Raw genomic sequence first — 14,596 nt, 5'->3', positions numbered from 1 at the left:
GCTGAGGCTGTGTGCAGGTGCTGTGGCTGCAGCTCTGGCACTGCTGGCAGCCCCAGGAGTGCTGCAGACAGAGCCCCAATCCCTCTCATGGCTCATCTGTGCTACACAGCTGCAGTAAGGATTGCCAGGTTTGGGTGCCACCAGCCTGGCCAGTGTAAGTACTGGAGAGGAGGGTGAGGATTGGGATCTCCCATGTAAAAGCCCTGTGGATTTATGGTTGTGTGATGTGTTCTGGTGGAGGAAGTTGGCTGTGCCTCACAGTGAAGCCATACAAGTCCCAAAGTGGTTCCACACACATACAGCTGGTAAAAGCAGAAGTAAATGAAATATCCCTTACTTTGGTAAATATCTCACACATGAGAGCTTTCTGGAGCAGCTGCTAATCTCTTACTTCAGTTTGGCTACTTGCCTGGCATTGTTTAACAAAGAGTATTGCTAGAAACAGCCAAGAAAAACACATCCACAGCCTCCCTGGTGCTTGTTACAGGCGTGGTAACATAAAGATGCTCTTTCTTGGTTAACATTCACCTTTGCCTTTGAGATGGTTGAATTGAAGAGCTGTAAGGGCAGCTTCTCTTTTCTGCTGTGTTTTATTGTGACTGGACCTACCTGCTGAGGTTCACATAGAGCCCTTGGCAGCAGAGCAGCCCAAGCTGAGGTAGCAGAGGTGCCTTTGCAGTGGTGCCATGACAGAGCCATGTGGGGATGCACCTTCACTGCAGACCTGGCTCCTTTATGGACACACCTGTGGTACAGGGCTCAGGAGAGACCCTGCTGGTGTGTCTGACCTCTTCACCAGCCTGTGTGGCTGCAGGGAGGGATGCCCAAACCCCTGCTGCTCTGTCTCTAGGAGGAGAAGGAATAGCCCTCAGGGAGGTGGACAGAGAGAGCTTCTGCAGCTTCAGCCACTGCAGATGGGCACCCTGGCAGAGCACAGCCCTGCAGCCACATCCTGTTGGGTTGGAGTGTTGCATCTTGGAACAGCGGCTTTGAAACCTCCCAGCCAGTGCAGGGCTGGTTGTTGGTCTGTCCCTGCTGCCTCACGTGGGGACAGCAGCCAGAGCAAGCCCCAAGCTCGGCCTCATGGCCAGCAGCACACAGTTAGTTTTGCAATGTTGTGATGGGAAAGAATCCAAGGGATTGACAGAAGCTGGAAGTTAAGCAAAGACCTCACAAATAATATTAAAACATGACATACTGTCCTGTTTCTCCAAGATTTAGAGCATTACTAGTTCCTCTTTATTTTTGCTGTCTTTTTATTTGACTCTTTTATTTTTACACATAATTAGAATTTTTTTCATTTGCTGTGGAATGGTTCACTTCAGTGGGTAGGTCCAGCTGGAATGGTGAACTCCTCTAATGTTGAATTAAGTATGCACTTTCCAATCAGTTAGCTTGCATCCAACTAATATAATAACCATGATGTGAGACAATGAGGCATTTGCTAACATGACTAACAGTGAAAGCTAGGTAATGTTCCAGATTGCTTTTTCTTTCCTCTGAATCAAAGTTTCACAATCCAGTAAATGCTACTTTTGAATCAATGAGTTTAAAAATATCTTCTGCAGCCACAGAGCTGTTGGAACCCTTTGACTGGGATTTTCAAAGCTGAATGCACCCTGCCTTACCACAGAAGAACTTTCATACCTGTGGGGTTTTGGGGGAAAAAAAGTCTGAGCTGAGCAAATGGCATTTGTACTTTTGGGGGAAGAACAGAGAGCTTTGGGGTTATCCCTGTGGTGGTTCTAATTTGGTGAATGGCCTGGCAGAGGTGATGGTGTAATGACTGTTATGTCTTGCTCTGAACAGACTCTTGGAACATTTCCCTTAACCATTGCCTTGTTGTTTCTTTCAGATACAAATCTTGAGTACAGTTTAACTGATGAGTATTGCAGGCATCACTTCCTTGTGGGAATGCTCCTTAGAGAAGCCTCTGTTGCCTTGCAGGACAATTATGATATCAGATACACAGCCATCTCAGTCTTAAAAAACCTCCTCATCAAGCATGCCTTTGACAACAGATACCAGCACAAGGTCAGGCCTGTTTTGTTGGCTTTTTAAACTTAATGTTGTTGCATTTTATGGAAAAAAACCCCACATACCAGAGTTTTAGATATTGCAGGATGCACCAAAAGTATTCCAATTGTTTTTTAGGGAACTGTTGTAAATAACTGACAGTTATGGAACAACAGTAATAGCTCAGAAACCATCTAGGAAATGCAGCCCTCTTACTCATGCTGAGTATGTAGGTAATTATCCCTAAACCATTAAGGAACTTGAGAGAGTCATTAGCCAAGAGTTGTTCGACAAAATGAGGACATTAGTGATGTTCTGGTCTTGGGCCTAAATTCATGTCCTGTATTAATATGCTATAATCAGGAAACAGAGCTGATCTCTGTTACAAGTCAGCTGCATGTTTTACTGATTAGTGACTCAGAGGAGAAGATCTTGATTCTCATGAGGTGCTGGATTTCCTCTGGGTGGGTCTCAGTTTTCTTTGGTCAGTCTCAGCACGCGATGATGCTGAAAGAGGCTGGAAATGGGTTTGTTTTACCTTGGTGCTGCTCCCTGCTGACCCACATGCCCTCCAAAGTGCCCAGCTATCTGTGCAGACACTGCCTGCCCTTGCTCTAGCCTGAAAACATCCCTCTGTGTAAGTTTGGTCCTCACATTGCTCCTAGTGTGCTGCATTCTTGGTGTTATCCAGGAACATGGATGGCTGCCTGGCATCGAGGGTGGGAGAGTGCCCCAAATGTGCCAGGGGCTCTCATGGGCCCAGAGCCAGCTCCTCTTCCCTCCCCTCTCTTGCCCCTTTAAGGCCTGAGCTGGAGCTGGGCTGGCTTTGCTCTGCAGTGAGGATCCATGAGTAACTCAGGAGCTGTTTGCTCCCTCGGTGTGCAGCACTGCCCTGACTGCTCAGAAGCTCCCCTGTCTTACTGCTGTCCCACAGGATATTGGTGTATGTGTTGTAGATGTGAATTTCTTTATTATTTAAAAGGTTCTACTCAATTTGCAAGCCTTAATTTTTTTTTTTAATCTTTCAGCCCAATTTAAAATAATATATGTCTAACAAAAAAGAATTGGATGTAAAAGAGTCCTCCATTTAGAAAATGTCAACCCAATCATTTTGATCTGTACCAGTTAATCCAAATTAATCTGTTCCTACAAACTGTTTTCACTAGAAGCATTTGCTATAGAGAATTTCTGACTGGAAGCAGAAGCCAGCACCAGGCATGGAGCAAATATTCCTGTTATATTACTCTTGGGTGTTGCACTTAAAAACCAAACTATGCAAGTCAAGTGCCAGTTAAAGTGTTAGGAAATCCAGGACTTAGTTTTTCACACATCCTGTGGGACTGGGAATGTTACTTAGCCTCCAAAACCCCTGACTGCCCCAAGCTTGTTGCTAGAAGGGTAATACCTCTCTGGCAGCTCTGGAAGTGGGGATGAGAAGCCAAACCAGCTCACATTCTTGAACACCACATACAGTGTCTAAATACAGATATATGTCTGTATGTGTTTTGGCTTAAGAGTGTCACGTTCACATTCTCTGAAAAAATCCCTTTGCCCAGGAATTTTCTCCTGGGAAGCTGAGGAGCCTGAGAGAAAAAGGGAAACGATTTTTATCTCATTTACTTCTCCTCTGTTTTGCTCATGTGGAATGTGTTTGGAGATTGTTTACCCACAGGTGATTGTTTCATTGGATTCTGGTGTGAATTGTTTTGTCTCACTGGCCAATCAGTGCCAAGCTGTGTTGGGACTCTGGAAAGAGTCACGAGTTTTCATTATTATCTTTTTAGCATTGTGTAAGTATCTTTTCTGTATCCTTTAGTATGGTATAGTTTAGTATCCTTTAATATAATATCTTAAAATAATAAATTAGCCTTCTGAGAGCATGGAGTCAGATGCATCATTCCTTCCTGCCACGGGACCTCCAGCAAATACAACACAAGAGTTTGTCTTTTTTCACTCCATTGGGAATCTTACTGAGATTTTTCTCTGTGCCTGCTTGCAGAACCAGCAGGCAAAAATTGCCCAGCTGTACCTGCCGCTGTTCGGGGTGCTCCTGGAGAACCTGCAGCGCGTGGCCGGCCCCGAGGCCCTGAGCTCCTGCCCTGCCTCCAGCCCTGTGAGTAAAGCTGGGGTTCCTCTACATCTGACATGTCTCTGGACAGGTTGTGCAGTGCTTGGGGGGAGCTGAGTCCCTCTGAGAGCAACGAGCTTGAGCAGGGCTTGGCCTGGGGCTCCAGCAGCTGTTCTGGGGAGTTGCTGCTTGGTCTTCCCAATAATTGTGTGTGTGGCTCCCAAATGGCCTTGGCCTTGCAGACTAGGCTCTCCTCCTTGCTGGGCTAAAAGAATAACAAATAGGATATCTGAGAAAAACAATTCAGAATTTCAACTCAAATGGTGAAAAGGAAAAAGGAAAACACTACCATGACTTATTCTATATGTTCTGCTATTCTTTGTACTCCTTCCCAACTCCTTTGTTTCCTTGTTATACAAGCAAGGAAATTTTTGTTTTCATCTGTGTTGTTTTTAAAACCTGCTCTAATCTGGCATTTTGTATTGCACTGTTCCCTTCTATAAGAGAATAGGTGTTTTCTTTGATTGGTCACAAAACCTTATATTGCTTTGCAGGCATCCAGGGATGAATTCATATGCAGTTTTCCATCCCCCTCAAGCAGATCCAGCCTGATTGCAGACAAAGATCCAGGTAAATTAATTTTTCTAAATTCTAAATTTTCCTATTTATTTTAACACAACTGTTACCAGCTTGAAGCACCCAAAACCCATTACCCAAAACCTGAAACAATCATGTCCTAAAAGACCTCACAGACTGTGCATGGTTTTCCCCAGATGTGGTGTTACCCTAACTGTCCTTTCCAGATTTTTCCTTTTCCAGCTTTTGACACAGGGCTTTGGCAAGCCCCATCTGTGCTGTGCTGACAAGTGCAAAGGGTTTAACTGTGGGGTCTGGGGGTTTCTTTCAGCCTGTGGAGCAGCCCTTCCAAATGGCCATTCAATAAAGAGAGAGGACTCAAAAGGATCCCTGAACTCAGAGGGAGCAACAAGTTCCCCGGATCAGAGTGAAAATGTAATGTACCAGGGGCTGGGCAGAGCAGCACAGCCTGCAGGCTGTGTGAAACAAGGGGGAGGGAAAAGGAGTTTCCCGTGGTAAGACTCTCCGAAGTCAGCTTCTAGATGTCTCTGGAAACAAACAGATTGATGTTTAGCAAAGGTCAGAGTCACAAGTCTGGTATGCTTTCCTTCTTCAAACATCACTGAGCCAAAAATAGAATGGCTGACAAATTGCTTGTTGAAGATGAAAGGCAAAATCTGTGTGGAAAATCTCTGCTCCTGTGGTGCATCTGTCCATCCTCAGATGTGCTCCCTGTGTGTGGGTGGCTCTGAGCCTGGCTGCACCTCAGTACCTGGTGCTGGGAATTGGTTTCCAGATATCTGAGAAGCAAAGCACCATGGTGTGAGGTTGCCAGTGACCACTGACTAAAGATAAAGTGATTGCAGAAAAACCAGCCCAGGCAAGTAACCACAGGCCCAAACTTGCAGAAGGTGACTGTGGTCATGCCACAAAGACCTCTGACCCCACTGTTCAGATAGGGAGAGGTATTCAGTACTCTTCTTCTTGGCAGATTGCACACATGAAAATCAGATATTTGTGCAAACCAGCCCCTGGTTTTCCTCAAGGCACTTTGCAGATATCTTGAGTTGGCGTGAATCATTGATACATCTTCAAAAACTTTGGCCCTTGTAACAAGCAAGGCAAAGATTATCTGGGCTTATGGCTGTGTCCTGACGTGCTTAGAAGAGATAAGGCCTTGCCAGCTCTCCTCCATAAATCACAGAGCTCCAGGGCTGAGTACAGCCGAGCACTTCACTGTCCAGCAAAGCCCTGAGCTCCAGCCCTGCTGATGGGCTTTGCAGGAGGTGCTGTGGCTTCCAGCTCAGCTCTTCCTTCATGGCCAGACATCGTCCTCTTGAATGTTCTTGAATGTTTTTCAGAGTTATTGAAAGCCATCTTTCTTGATTGAAACCAGTGTGCACAGAACCATGTGAAAGCAGTGCCCCATGGAGGAGCACAGCTTCAGCAGCACTCTCAGAGGCAGACTCTGCTCATTGCCCCACTCCCCTGGAGTGAATTGTGTGCTAACTTTGTAGTTTGGCATGGTCAGTAGCAAATCTCTGGCCATAGCACCCTGTCTCCAACTCTAACATGATTGTTTATATCTGCTTTATTATGACTCACATCCACAGCTTATCCCGGAATAAACAGCAAATAAGTTCTGTGGATCCCTCTCCAAACATGAGAGGCAGAGCTTTAGGAGAAGCCTAGGGCTTTATTGTATCCATTTATTGAAGGATACAGCTCAGGCCAGCACAGAGAATGCAAAATAAAATTGCTGTAACTTTAGAAGTCATGCTTCCCGCCACACAATGCCCAAGCCTTCCCCACATAAATTGACTCATCAGCAGGATTTCGTGTATTTTGCCTGAGTCACTTAGTAGGAGGAAAATTGAAACACTTCCAAAAATCAAGGGGAGGAGAAAGTTCTTAAGATGAAACATCCTCCTTTTTTAATAATTGATATTATGTTTTGAAGTGTATGTCTTTAACAGAAAGTCAGACTTTTGCTTTAAATGGTGGCAGCCAGTGAATTTTTGTTTACGGGAACTGGCTTTAAAAATGTCCAGGAGCTTAGCTGCTGCAGAGAGCAGGGGAAATGAAAGCAGGCTGCTGTGTATTTTGCTGGATAACCTGTCATTCTCTGCCCAGACATCTTTTCTCTGAGCAGAGAAGTGTTTGGGTGTTTGGTGATGTGCCCAGGATTCCCAGGCTGCTCATCACTGGCTGAGCTGTTTCCAAGGCACGGTGCTGTGGGGTGCCCATGTGGGGGCAGGAGGGATGCCAGCACCCCTGGTGTGTGCCAGGTTTGCTGTGCCCATGCTGCACAGCCCTGTGCAGAGCCAGGAGCCCTCGGTGTCACAGCTGTGTCCCAGCAGATCCGCAGGAGCTCCATGAGGAGCAGCGTGTCCCACTGCAGCCGGCTGGACCAGTTCGAGATCCGGACACTTCTCATGTGCTACCTTTACATTGTGAAGATGATCTCTGAAGGTTGGTGCCTCCTGCCCACTGGGGCAGCCAGAAAGACAAGGGACCAGTTTTGGCCTGTAAGGTCCCCTCTTTGAGGTTTTTAAAGTCTCAGTGCACTTTTCTTCATTTTCTTTCAGATACTCTTTTAGCTTACTGGAACAAATTCTCTCCCCAGGAGCTGATCAATGTCCTCATGCTTCTGGAGTGAGTATCACAAGGCTGCTTTTCAAACCCTGCTCCTTAGTGTGGGCAGAATGGCTAAGGAGGAGAGCACACACTGTCCTGTGCAGCACTGGGGGTGTCTGGCCAGGTTGGAATGACATGCTCTTCCTCCCTCTGAGGAGAAGCAGGTGTAAATTGAGGAAGCTTGGTTTAGTGGCAGTGCCCCGTGCTCTGACTGGGGGGTGTCCTACCACCTGTGGGCTCAGCTTCCCCTTCACTGTCACAGACTCCACTTTGCAGCAAATTTGGGAGAAGACATGGGTGAGAAGACAGAAATGTGCCATAGAATTTTGAAACCAAGAGTGTGAGGTCAAGTGACTTGTAAATACAGATGCAAGCCCTTGTACAGAGAGAAGTGTGGCTGCAGGCCACAGGGTGGGTTTTAAATGTTCTGGATTGTTCCTGATCTGTAGGATCTTTAACAGATACGTTTTTCATTTTCTTCCTAGGGTGTGTTTATTTCACTTCAGATACGTGGGGAAGAGAAATATTGCCAGGTACTGCATCCTTCCATCTGGTGCTGGGCTGTGGGGGTCATGCCCGTGCTCCCTGCCCCAGCAGAGGTGGGGAGGGCTGGTGCACACCCATTCTGGGCAAACCCCAGTGGGTCTGGGGCTCTGCTCGGTGCCATGCCCTGAGCAGGGGCCCCTCACCTCAGCTCCCTGCCCCTTCCCTCCCCTCCAGCTCCTGCATGAGATCCCCAGGCTCAGGCGAGCGCAGGTTGGCAGTGTCCCCCCCAGCCAGCTGCAGGTGAGACAAGAGCCCCAGCTGCATCCCTGCTTCCTGAGCAGCATCCCTGCTTCCTGAGCAGCATCCCTGCTCTCATGTTAGCCCTAGGGCCTCCTGCAGCAGCAAGGCTGGCACAGCGCGGGCAGGCCCACTGGGACTGCCCCAGACTGGTGTGTTGGAGGAACAGGCCTCCATCCTGGTGCCTTGTGTGATGTGCAGTGGTGTGTTTGCTGCTGGTGCCCCAGGGCTGTCTGTGCTCCCCTTGCAGGGTGCAGGATGCCTGGCTGGCCAAGCACACGGCGGCCGAGAGGAAGTCGCAGACGATGCCGGCGCTGCGCAGCCGGGCCGGGGCGCGCCTGCAGCACCTGGGCAGCCTGGAGAGCTCCTTCACCCTCAACCACAGTACGTGTGCCAGCAGGGCAGGCACTCCAGCCTGGGAAGAACTGCATGGAGCCGTTTTACACTTGCTTTCCACAGGTTACTCAGATTCTGCAGAATTGCCCTGGTCACCAGGCCTCCCTGCAGCATTCCTGGATGGGTGAGGGTGGCATCCAAGCCAGCCCCTTAAAAATCACCCCTGGGATTTCGGACTTGTGTGGCTTTCTGCTCTTGCCTGTCTTGGCTCAGCTCCTTGGCTGAGTGTGTGGGCAGGTGGATAGAGAGCAGGACAAGCAGGAGAAGTGCACTGCCCAGACACCTATGCTGGGATCTGCTCTAAGCCTCTTCATGTGGGTGCACTTTGTCCCATTAAAGGACTTTGCCATCTTCCCTCCCTGGAGACAGCTGGGACACCTCATGCTCTGTCTGGCTTTAAAGACAGTGATATAAAGGGGCAATGCAAATACTGTTTTCCTGGTGTGGCATCAGGCTGAGGCAGCTTCTCTGAGTGGAGTTGGCAAATTCAGCATCTTGCTATTCTGGCATCATCTCCCAAATGCAGTGAAAGTGCAAGGGAGAACCTTATCTATATCAGCACTTAGATTTTTTGGGAGCTGGAGTGTTGAACACTGTTTCCTCCTAATTTTCTCTCTGTCCACAGATGCAGGCACCTCAGAAGCAGATATTGTGCACCAGGCATTACTGGAGGGCAATATTGCCACCGAAGTGTGCCTGACAGTCCTGGACACCATCTCTTTTTTCACTCAGAGTTTCAAGGTCAGCACTGAAATCAAAAATGTTGTAGAAAAGTTTTATATATATTTGGATTTTGGTGACCTGTTCTCCTAGAGTGGAAGAATTTGGAAGGCTTTACAAAAGCAAATAATTTTCAGTTTGGTTATTTTCCAAAACAGTGTTTCACAGAGTAATTATACCCATACACAATTTTTCCAGTTCTTCAAAGCTGCAAGGCCAGAGAAAATCCCATGTATGTTATAGCAGGTTTTACAAAAATAGAATAAGAGGAAATGTATATCATGTAGAAAGGACGGACTAGAGAAAAGGGAAATGAATGTCCAACATTTTTAGAAGTCGCTCTTTTGTACCCTAAATTACCTGGAAGCAAGGCCCATTTTTCTTTGAATTGCTGTACATTAATATCTCTGGGGCTGAGGCTCTCCAGCTGTGGTTACCAGTGCAGGACCAGAACCATGGGTAGAAGTCTTCTCTTCCATGTTGGGATTCATGCTTTTGGCAGCCATTGCCATCTACACAAACCAAGGCCTCTGTGGTGAAGAGATCCCCAGGATGGCAGCAAAATACTGTCCCAGAAATTCCCTTCCTGAAGTGTAGTCAGAGGAATCCTGCATGTAGCAACGTGTCTGGTGTGGTGTCACAAGAACAGCTCTGGATTTCAGAGCAAGCACGATGAACATTTCCTTTTTACATGGAGATGAAGAGAAAGCTGTTCAAAGCCTCTGCTTCCACTGCAGAGCCAAAAAGCCATCCTGGTGCAGATGTTAAATTACTCCTTGGAAGTTTGGTAACAGCAAAAGGATTTAGATGCAACATTTAAAACTTGCTTGACTTTCTCAGCTGCCTCTTTGGTAATATTGCTGAACTAAAAAACGATGTGATTTTCAAACCACAGGACAGACTGGATTCCCTTCCCCTTTAGTGGGCTTTGGCTTCACTTTTATGGCCACACCAGACACGAGTGGGTCCTGTGCTGCAGCAGCTGGGCTGGTGCTGTTCCACTGCCACAGGAAATGAGCTCAGTGTAAAACTCTGGATCCTGAACTTACCACAAGGTCTGTGCAAGCTGGCAAAATCTGAGCCAGCCCAAGGACTGTGAGGACTGGCAGTGTGATGGGGGCTGTTGATTTCCTGTCAATGCAGGATATCCACATCCTTGTGTCATGCCCAAATCTCCTGCACAGCCCCGTAGGGATGGCGGTGGGCAAAGTCCACCTGGTCTGACACCAAACTGTATCAATAACCCCCAAGTAATTCCATTTTGCTAAATCTACAAGATGCAAACTGGCAAAACTCTTCAGGAAACAAGGGAAGTGAAATTACTAACTACAGCTACTGATCTATCCAGTGAGAAAATGGGTCTTTTTTTTTTTCTTCCCCCCTCTCTTTTGGGCTACAAACAAAACAATTTTCTAGAAAAATAAAAAGAAATGGAAAAAATCCCCCCAGAGTGATACTTACATTGGTAACATGTTTTGTTTAAAATAACTAGGCAACCAGTCACAGTTGCACAGAATATTGACTTACTCTTTGGAATTAGTGATTCAGAAGTGATATTTTCGTTTTTTTTCTCTGCTGCAAAAATAGCCTCTGCTAGCTACTATAAGTTTTTATTGATTGTCACATTTTATTGGTTATATTTTTACTGAAGGCCCTGTTGCTTATCTGGCTCAAGAATTAATATGATTAATTATGCAAAATTATCTCTGTCACTTCCAGCTTCAGGCACAACATTCCTGCTAAGCAAATTCTCCTGTTGCTTTCCAGACCCAGCTTTTAAGCAACGATGGCCACAATCCACTTATGAAGAAGGTTTTTGATATTCATCTGGCTTTTCTCAAAAATGGGCAGTCAGAAGCAGCCCTTAAGCACGTGTTTGCCTCTCTGAGAGCTTTCATTAGCAAGGTAGGTACAATGACAAAGGTGTGGGAGAACTTGTAAGTATGGCAGAGAGGCCAGTATGATTAAACTCCTGTTAACCTGATATTTTGGAGATGTGTTTTAGCTACACTGATTTAAAACACAGCCCAGGTTAAGTTCTCTAGTTATTTATTATTTGTTGGACATCAGTAAGCAAAGGAGAAATCATGAGGAATTCCCACACTTGCCTTGGTCACAAGGATTAGTGTCTGTTTGACCAAGAGCTGGTGCTTGAATCTTTGCCCCAAAGTGCCAGTGCTGCTGACAGTGCTGTTGCTTGAATAATGCATGCACTGACAGGCAGCTCCTGAGCCACTGCTGGGAGAAGTGATAGCTCTGCTGAACCTTGTTCTGTGCTCTCTGAGCCCTGACAGGTAGTGAGGCTGTTTAATGTCCCGAGCTCAAGCAGAGACAAAGCCACAGCTGACCACAGAGGAGCAGTGATTGATGCTGACATTGCCCTCTGTTCTTGTCAAAACCTGCCACTGCTCAAAAGGACGTTTTTCCAGATCTGATGTACATTATAACACCATTCCTCCCAGATGTGCAGTTATCATAAATACAAAATTAATTAAAACACCTCAAAGCCCTTGAGCGCAACACTTCATTCATGATGAAAATCCATGTGGCAGATTGCAGCCAGACAGGGATGGTGTCTGAGTGGTAAGCAAAGAGTAACTTTCAAAGGAGCTTTTGCACTAGCTGCTGAGCAAAATCTGATTAAAATGAGACTGCTAAACTGCTTTTTAATGGTGGAAAAAGTCTGTACTTTTTACATTTTGCTGTAACCCCACAGCAAAGCTGAGAGTTAGTGTAAGTCTAGGGCTGGATTTTGGTGCTAAGCAAACACATGAGAAGCAGAAATGCAGAGTTCTTGCTGGCTCCCTGTCTGCTCCAGGCAGTGTGGTCTCCTACAAGGTGTTTTTCCACGGGGCTTCTTAGAGCCTGCTAGATTGGCAGCTGGCAGGGGCAGGAATCACTCAGTTTTTCTGCAGGGTTCAGTGCCTGTTTATTACTCTGCCTTTCTTTTGACTTTTCTGCTTGCTTGTGATCTGCTTAGCCTTGAGATCCATCCTGCTGCAGATCTGCGCACACCCTGCTCTCCCACTTGCTAGCCAAAAGTTTGTTTAGCCAGAAATATTTGTTTTGTGCCTATAGCAAATATTAGGCATTCCTTGCCTTCCTGACATATTTTCTGTGGGTTTTTTTTTTTGAATATGAAGCCAGACCTGCGCACCTGCTCAATTTGATCTCACTGTCAGCCTTCAAAGCCTGGAGCCCTTCAGGGCTTCCACACTTGCTTTCCAAAACATCAGTGGCAGCAGGGAGGCTGCATGCTTGGCTGCTGCAAGGATGGGGGATTGTTTTCTTGGATTTATGCCAGTCTACATCCATGCTGAATTTCACCTCATGGGTCTTTAAAGACACAAATTATTGATTTCAGCTTTCTTGCATTTCCCCTATAGCAGGGCATATATGGCTTCTGTAAAAGCAAGATATGAGTCCAGCAGATGGTATCTAGAAGGAGGAAGTGTTTTCTTTGCCAACTCCATAACCACACGAGTCCCAAACTTCCTTTTAAGTCCTTTCAAGTGTTCTTCTGAGGCCTGAAGTGGCTATGGTGGCCAAGGCAGGTGGTCACTGCATTGTATGACAAGTCAAGGATGAAATGTTTTCCTCCAAGTTTGTTTTCAAATCCTAGCTCTGCTCTACTTTGTAACTTCCAGAAAAGCAAAAGGGAGTTATACCTTTGTCACAGTTAGAATGGAAAATTTTTCATTTTTAGGACCTCCTATAGCTAAAATTACAATGAAATGAATCCCCCTCTTATTTGTGGTCACAGCAAATGGTTGCTGGAGGGAAAAAACTCCTGAGATGTATTCTGCTACCTATAATTTGTCTTCTACATTAAACCCAGTTATTTGATAGGCAAAAGACTTTAAAAAAATGTTGCAAGAGAGCAAATAAAAATCTTCTATAATTATTTGCATCTTTGGTTTTGGTTGCACGTGTGTGTTCTGGGAATTTGGCAAGAAAGCTTCCTCTGTTTTACTGGCTGGTAAGAACCAACCAAAGCTAGATTGCTCTTGTTTCACACTCTAGGTTTTCTTAAGAACTGAATCTGTCTATTTACAGATAAATACATATATAAATACCTCTATGCATGCTTAGGAATGATCTTTAATTTAAAAGTTATAAAGGAAAACGTGCATAGAGGAGGGGTGTGCATTACAGACTGGCTCAAACGTCCTTCTGCCTGTCCCCATGGCTGTGCTGCCCTCACATCCCTTTGAGCCTCGCTGGGAGCTGGCTGCTGGGTTGAGCCCTGCTCTGGTCCATGGCATGGGGCTGGGTCAGTGCAGAGGGCACAGTGAGCACCTCAGGGGCTGTTCCATGCTCTCCCCAGTGCTCTGGCCCAGCTGGGGAGCCACAGGCAGCACCAGGCCTGGCTGGGCCTGCAGCAGCCCTTCATGCCTGGATCTGCTTCCCCGGGCCTGGCACCAGGAGCCATTGCCTCTGCTTGGCCTCCAGGAAGGGACGCAGTTCCCTGAGAAAGGGGCACAGGTTTTCCTCCAGAGCTGGTGTGGAGGGGGGTGCACAGGGCAGCAGATTCCCAGGCAGGGGCTGTGTCCCTGGCAGTGCATTGGAGTGTCTGAAAGCCTCTGCTGGCTGGCAGTGTCCCTGCTGGGAGAGGTGCCAGCCATGACTGTGCTGTGTGTGCCTGCCCTGTCCCACAGCTCAGCCCAGGGCTGCCTATGATCCTGTTTGGCTCTGGGGAAGGGCAACACTGCACTGGGCAGCAGCTCTTGCAGCTCCTTTCCCAGGTGCACACACGATCTGTGTGCACCTTATGATGTTTATTTGCCTCTTTCCTTCTTTCTCTTGTTTTGTTTTTTGATGATAATTTTTGGCCAGAGGCAGTGAACAAAAAGTGGTTTGTGCCCTAATTCTATTTTCTTGGTGCAATCCCAGTATCTTGCTAGCCACAGGTCCCAGATCCCTGTTTTAAGACTGTCACCAGCACACCATGGTGGTACCTACAAGTTTTCCTGGATCATCCATACTTAATGCAAGGAGTGGAGGGCCACAGTAACAGTTTCAGCCTCTGGCTGATTCTATTTACTGTCACCTCCCATGGGCAGAAGGTAGTGGGGCAGATGAAAGTGGCTAATGGGGCAGATGAAAGTGGCTAATGGAACATGCCCCATGAGGACCATGGGGTCTCAAACAATCTGAATAGGTAAAATGGTGGTTGCCTCCGTTGCCTGTTTTTAGCAGGAGATTCTCTGGGCCTGGGCGCCAGCCACAGCAGCAGGAGCAGAGTGCTGCTGGGCCATCCCCAGCAGCCTCCACCCCTCGGGAGGTGCTTTATCTCCCCTCCCCAGCAGGTCCCTGCGTGCCAGCACAAAACCCTTCCTTGTTCTGCTTCCCTGTGCTCAGCCTCTGTGCCGAGGTGGAGGGAAGCCAAGGGTGGTGTCA

The 14,596-nt window shown here is 47.0% G+C and overlaps 1 protein-coding gene across 2 annotated transcripts in view; it reads left to right on the top strand.

The window, feature by feature from the left end:
* Positions 1–14,596, top strand: part of DOCK11 (dedicator of cytokinesis 11) — a 79,255-nt gene that overhangs the window by 45,170 nt on the left and 19,489 nt on the right. Inside the window, exons 31-41 of one of the 2 annotated variants that reach the window (XM_058814178.1) lie at positions 1,856–2,034; positions 4,016–4,129; positions 4,639–4,714; positions 4,992–5,095; positions 7,021–7,132; positions 7,249–7,315; positions 7,783–7,830; positions 8,018–8,083; positions 8,331–8,464; positions 9,102–9,217; positions 10,964–11,101. In XM_058814178.1, coding sequence (XP_058670161.1) covers positions 1,856–2,034; positions 4,016–4,129; positions 4,639–4,714; positions 4,992–5,095; positions 7,021–7,132; positions 7,249–7,315; positions 7,783–7,830; positions 8,018–8,083; positions 8,331–8,464; positions 9,102–9,217; positions 10,964–11,101 — 1,154 coding nt within the window. The remainder of the gene's footprint in view (positions 1–1,855; positions 2,035–4,015; positions 4,130–4,638; positions 4,715–4,991; positions 5,096–7,020; positions 7,133–7,248; positions 7,316–7,782; positions 7,831–8,017; positions 8,084–8,330; positions 8,465–9,101; positions 9,218–10,963; positions 11,102–14,596) is intronic. The other variant, XM_058814179.1, reaches the window with a different exon arrangement.

Source organism: Ammospiza caudacuta, chromosome 14, assembly GCF_027887145.1.
Source record: "Ammospiza caudacuta isolate bAmmCau1 chromosome 14, bAmmCau1.pri, whole genome shotgun sequence".
Lineage (NCBI taxonomy): Eukaryota > Metazoa > Chordata > Aves > Passeriformes > Passerellidae > Ammospiza > Ammospiza caudacuta.
Note: the sequence above shows the minus strand (reverse complement) of the source record. Positions and strands in the feature narration are given on the sequence as shown.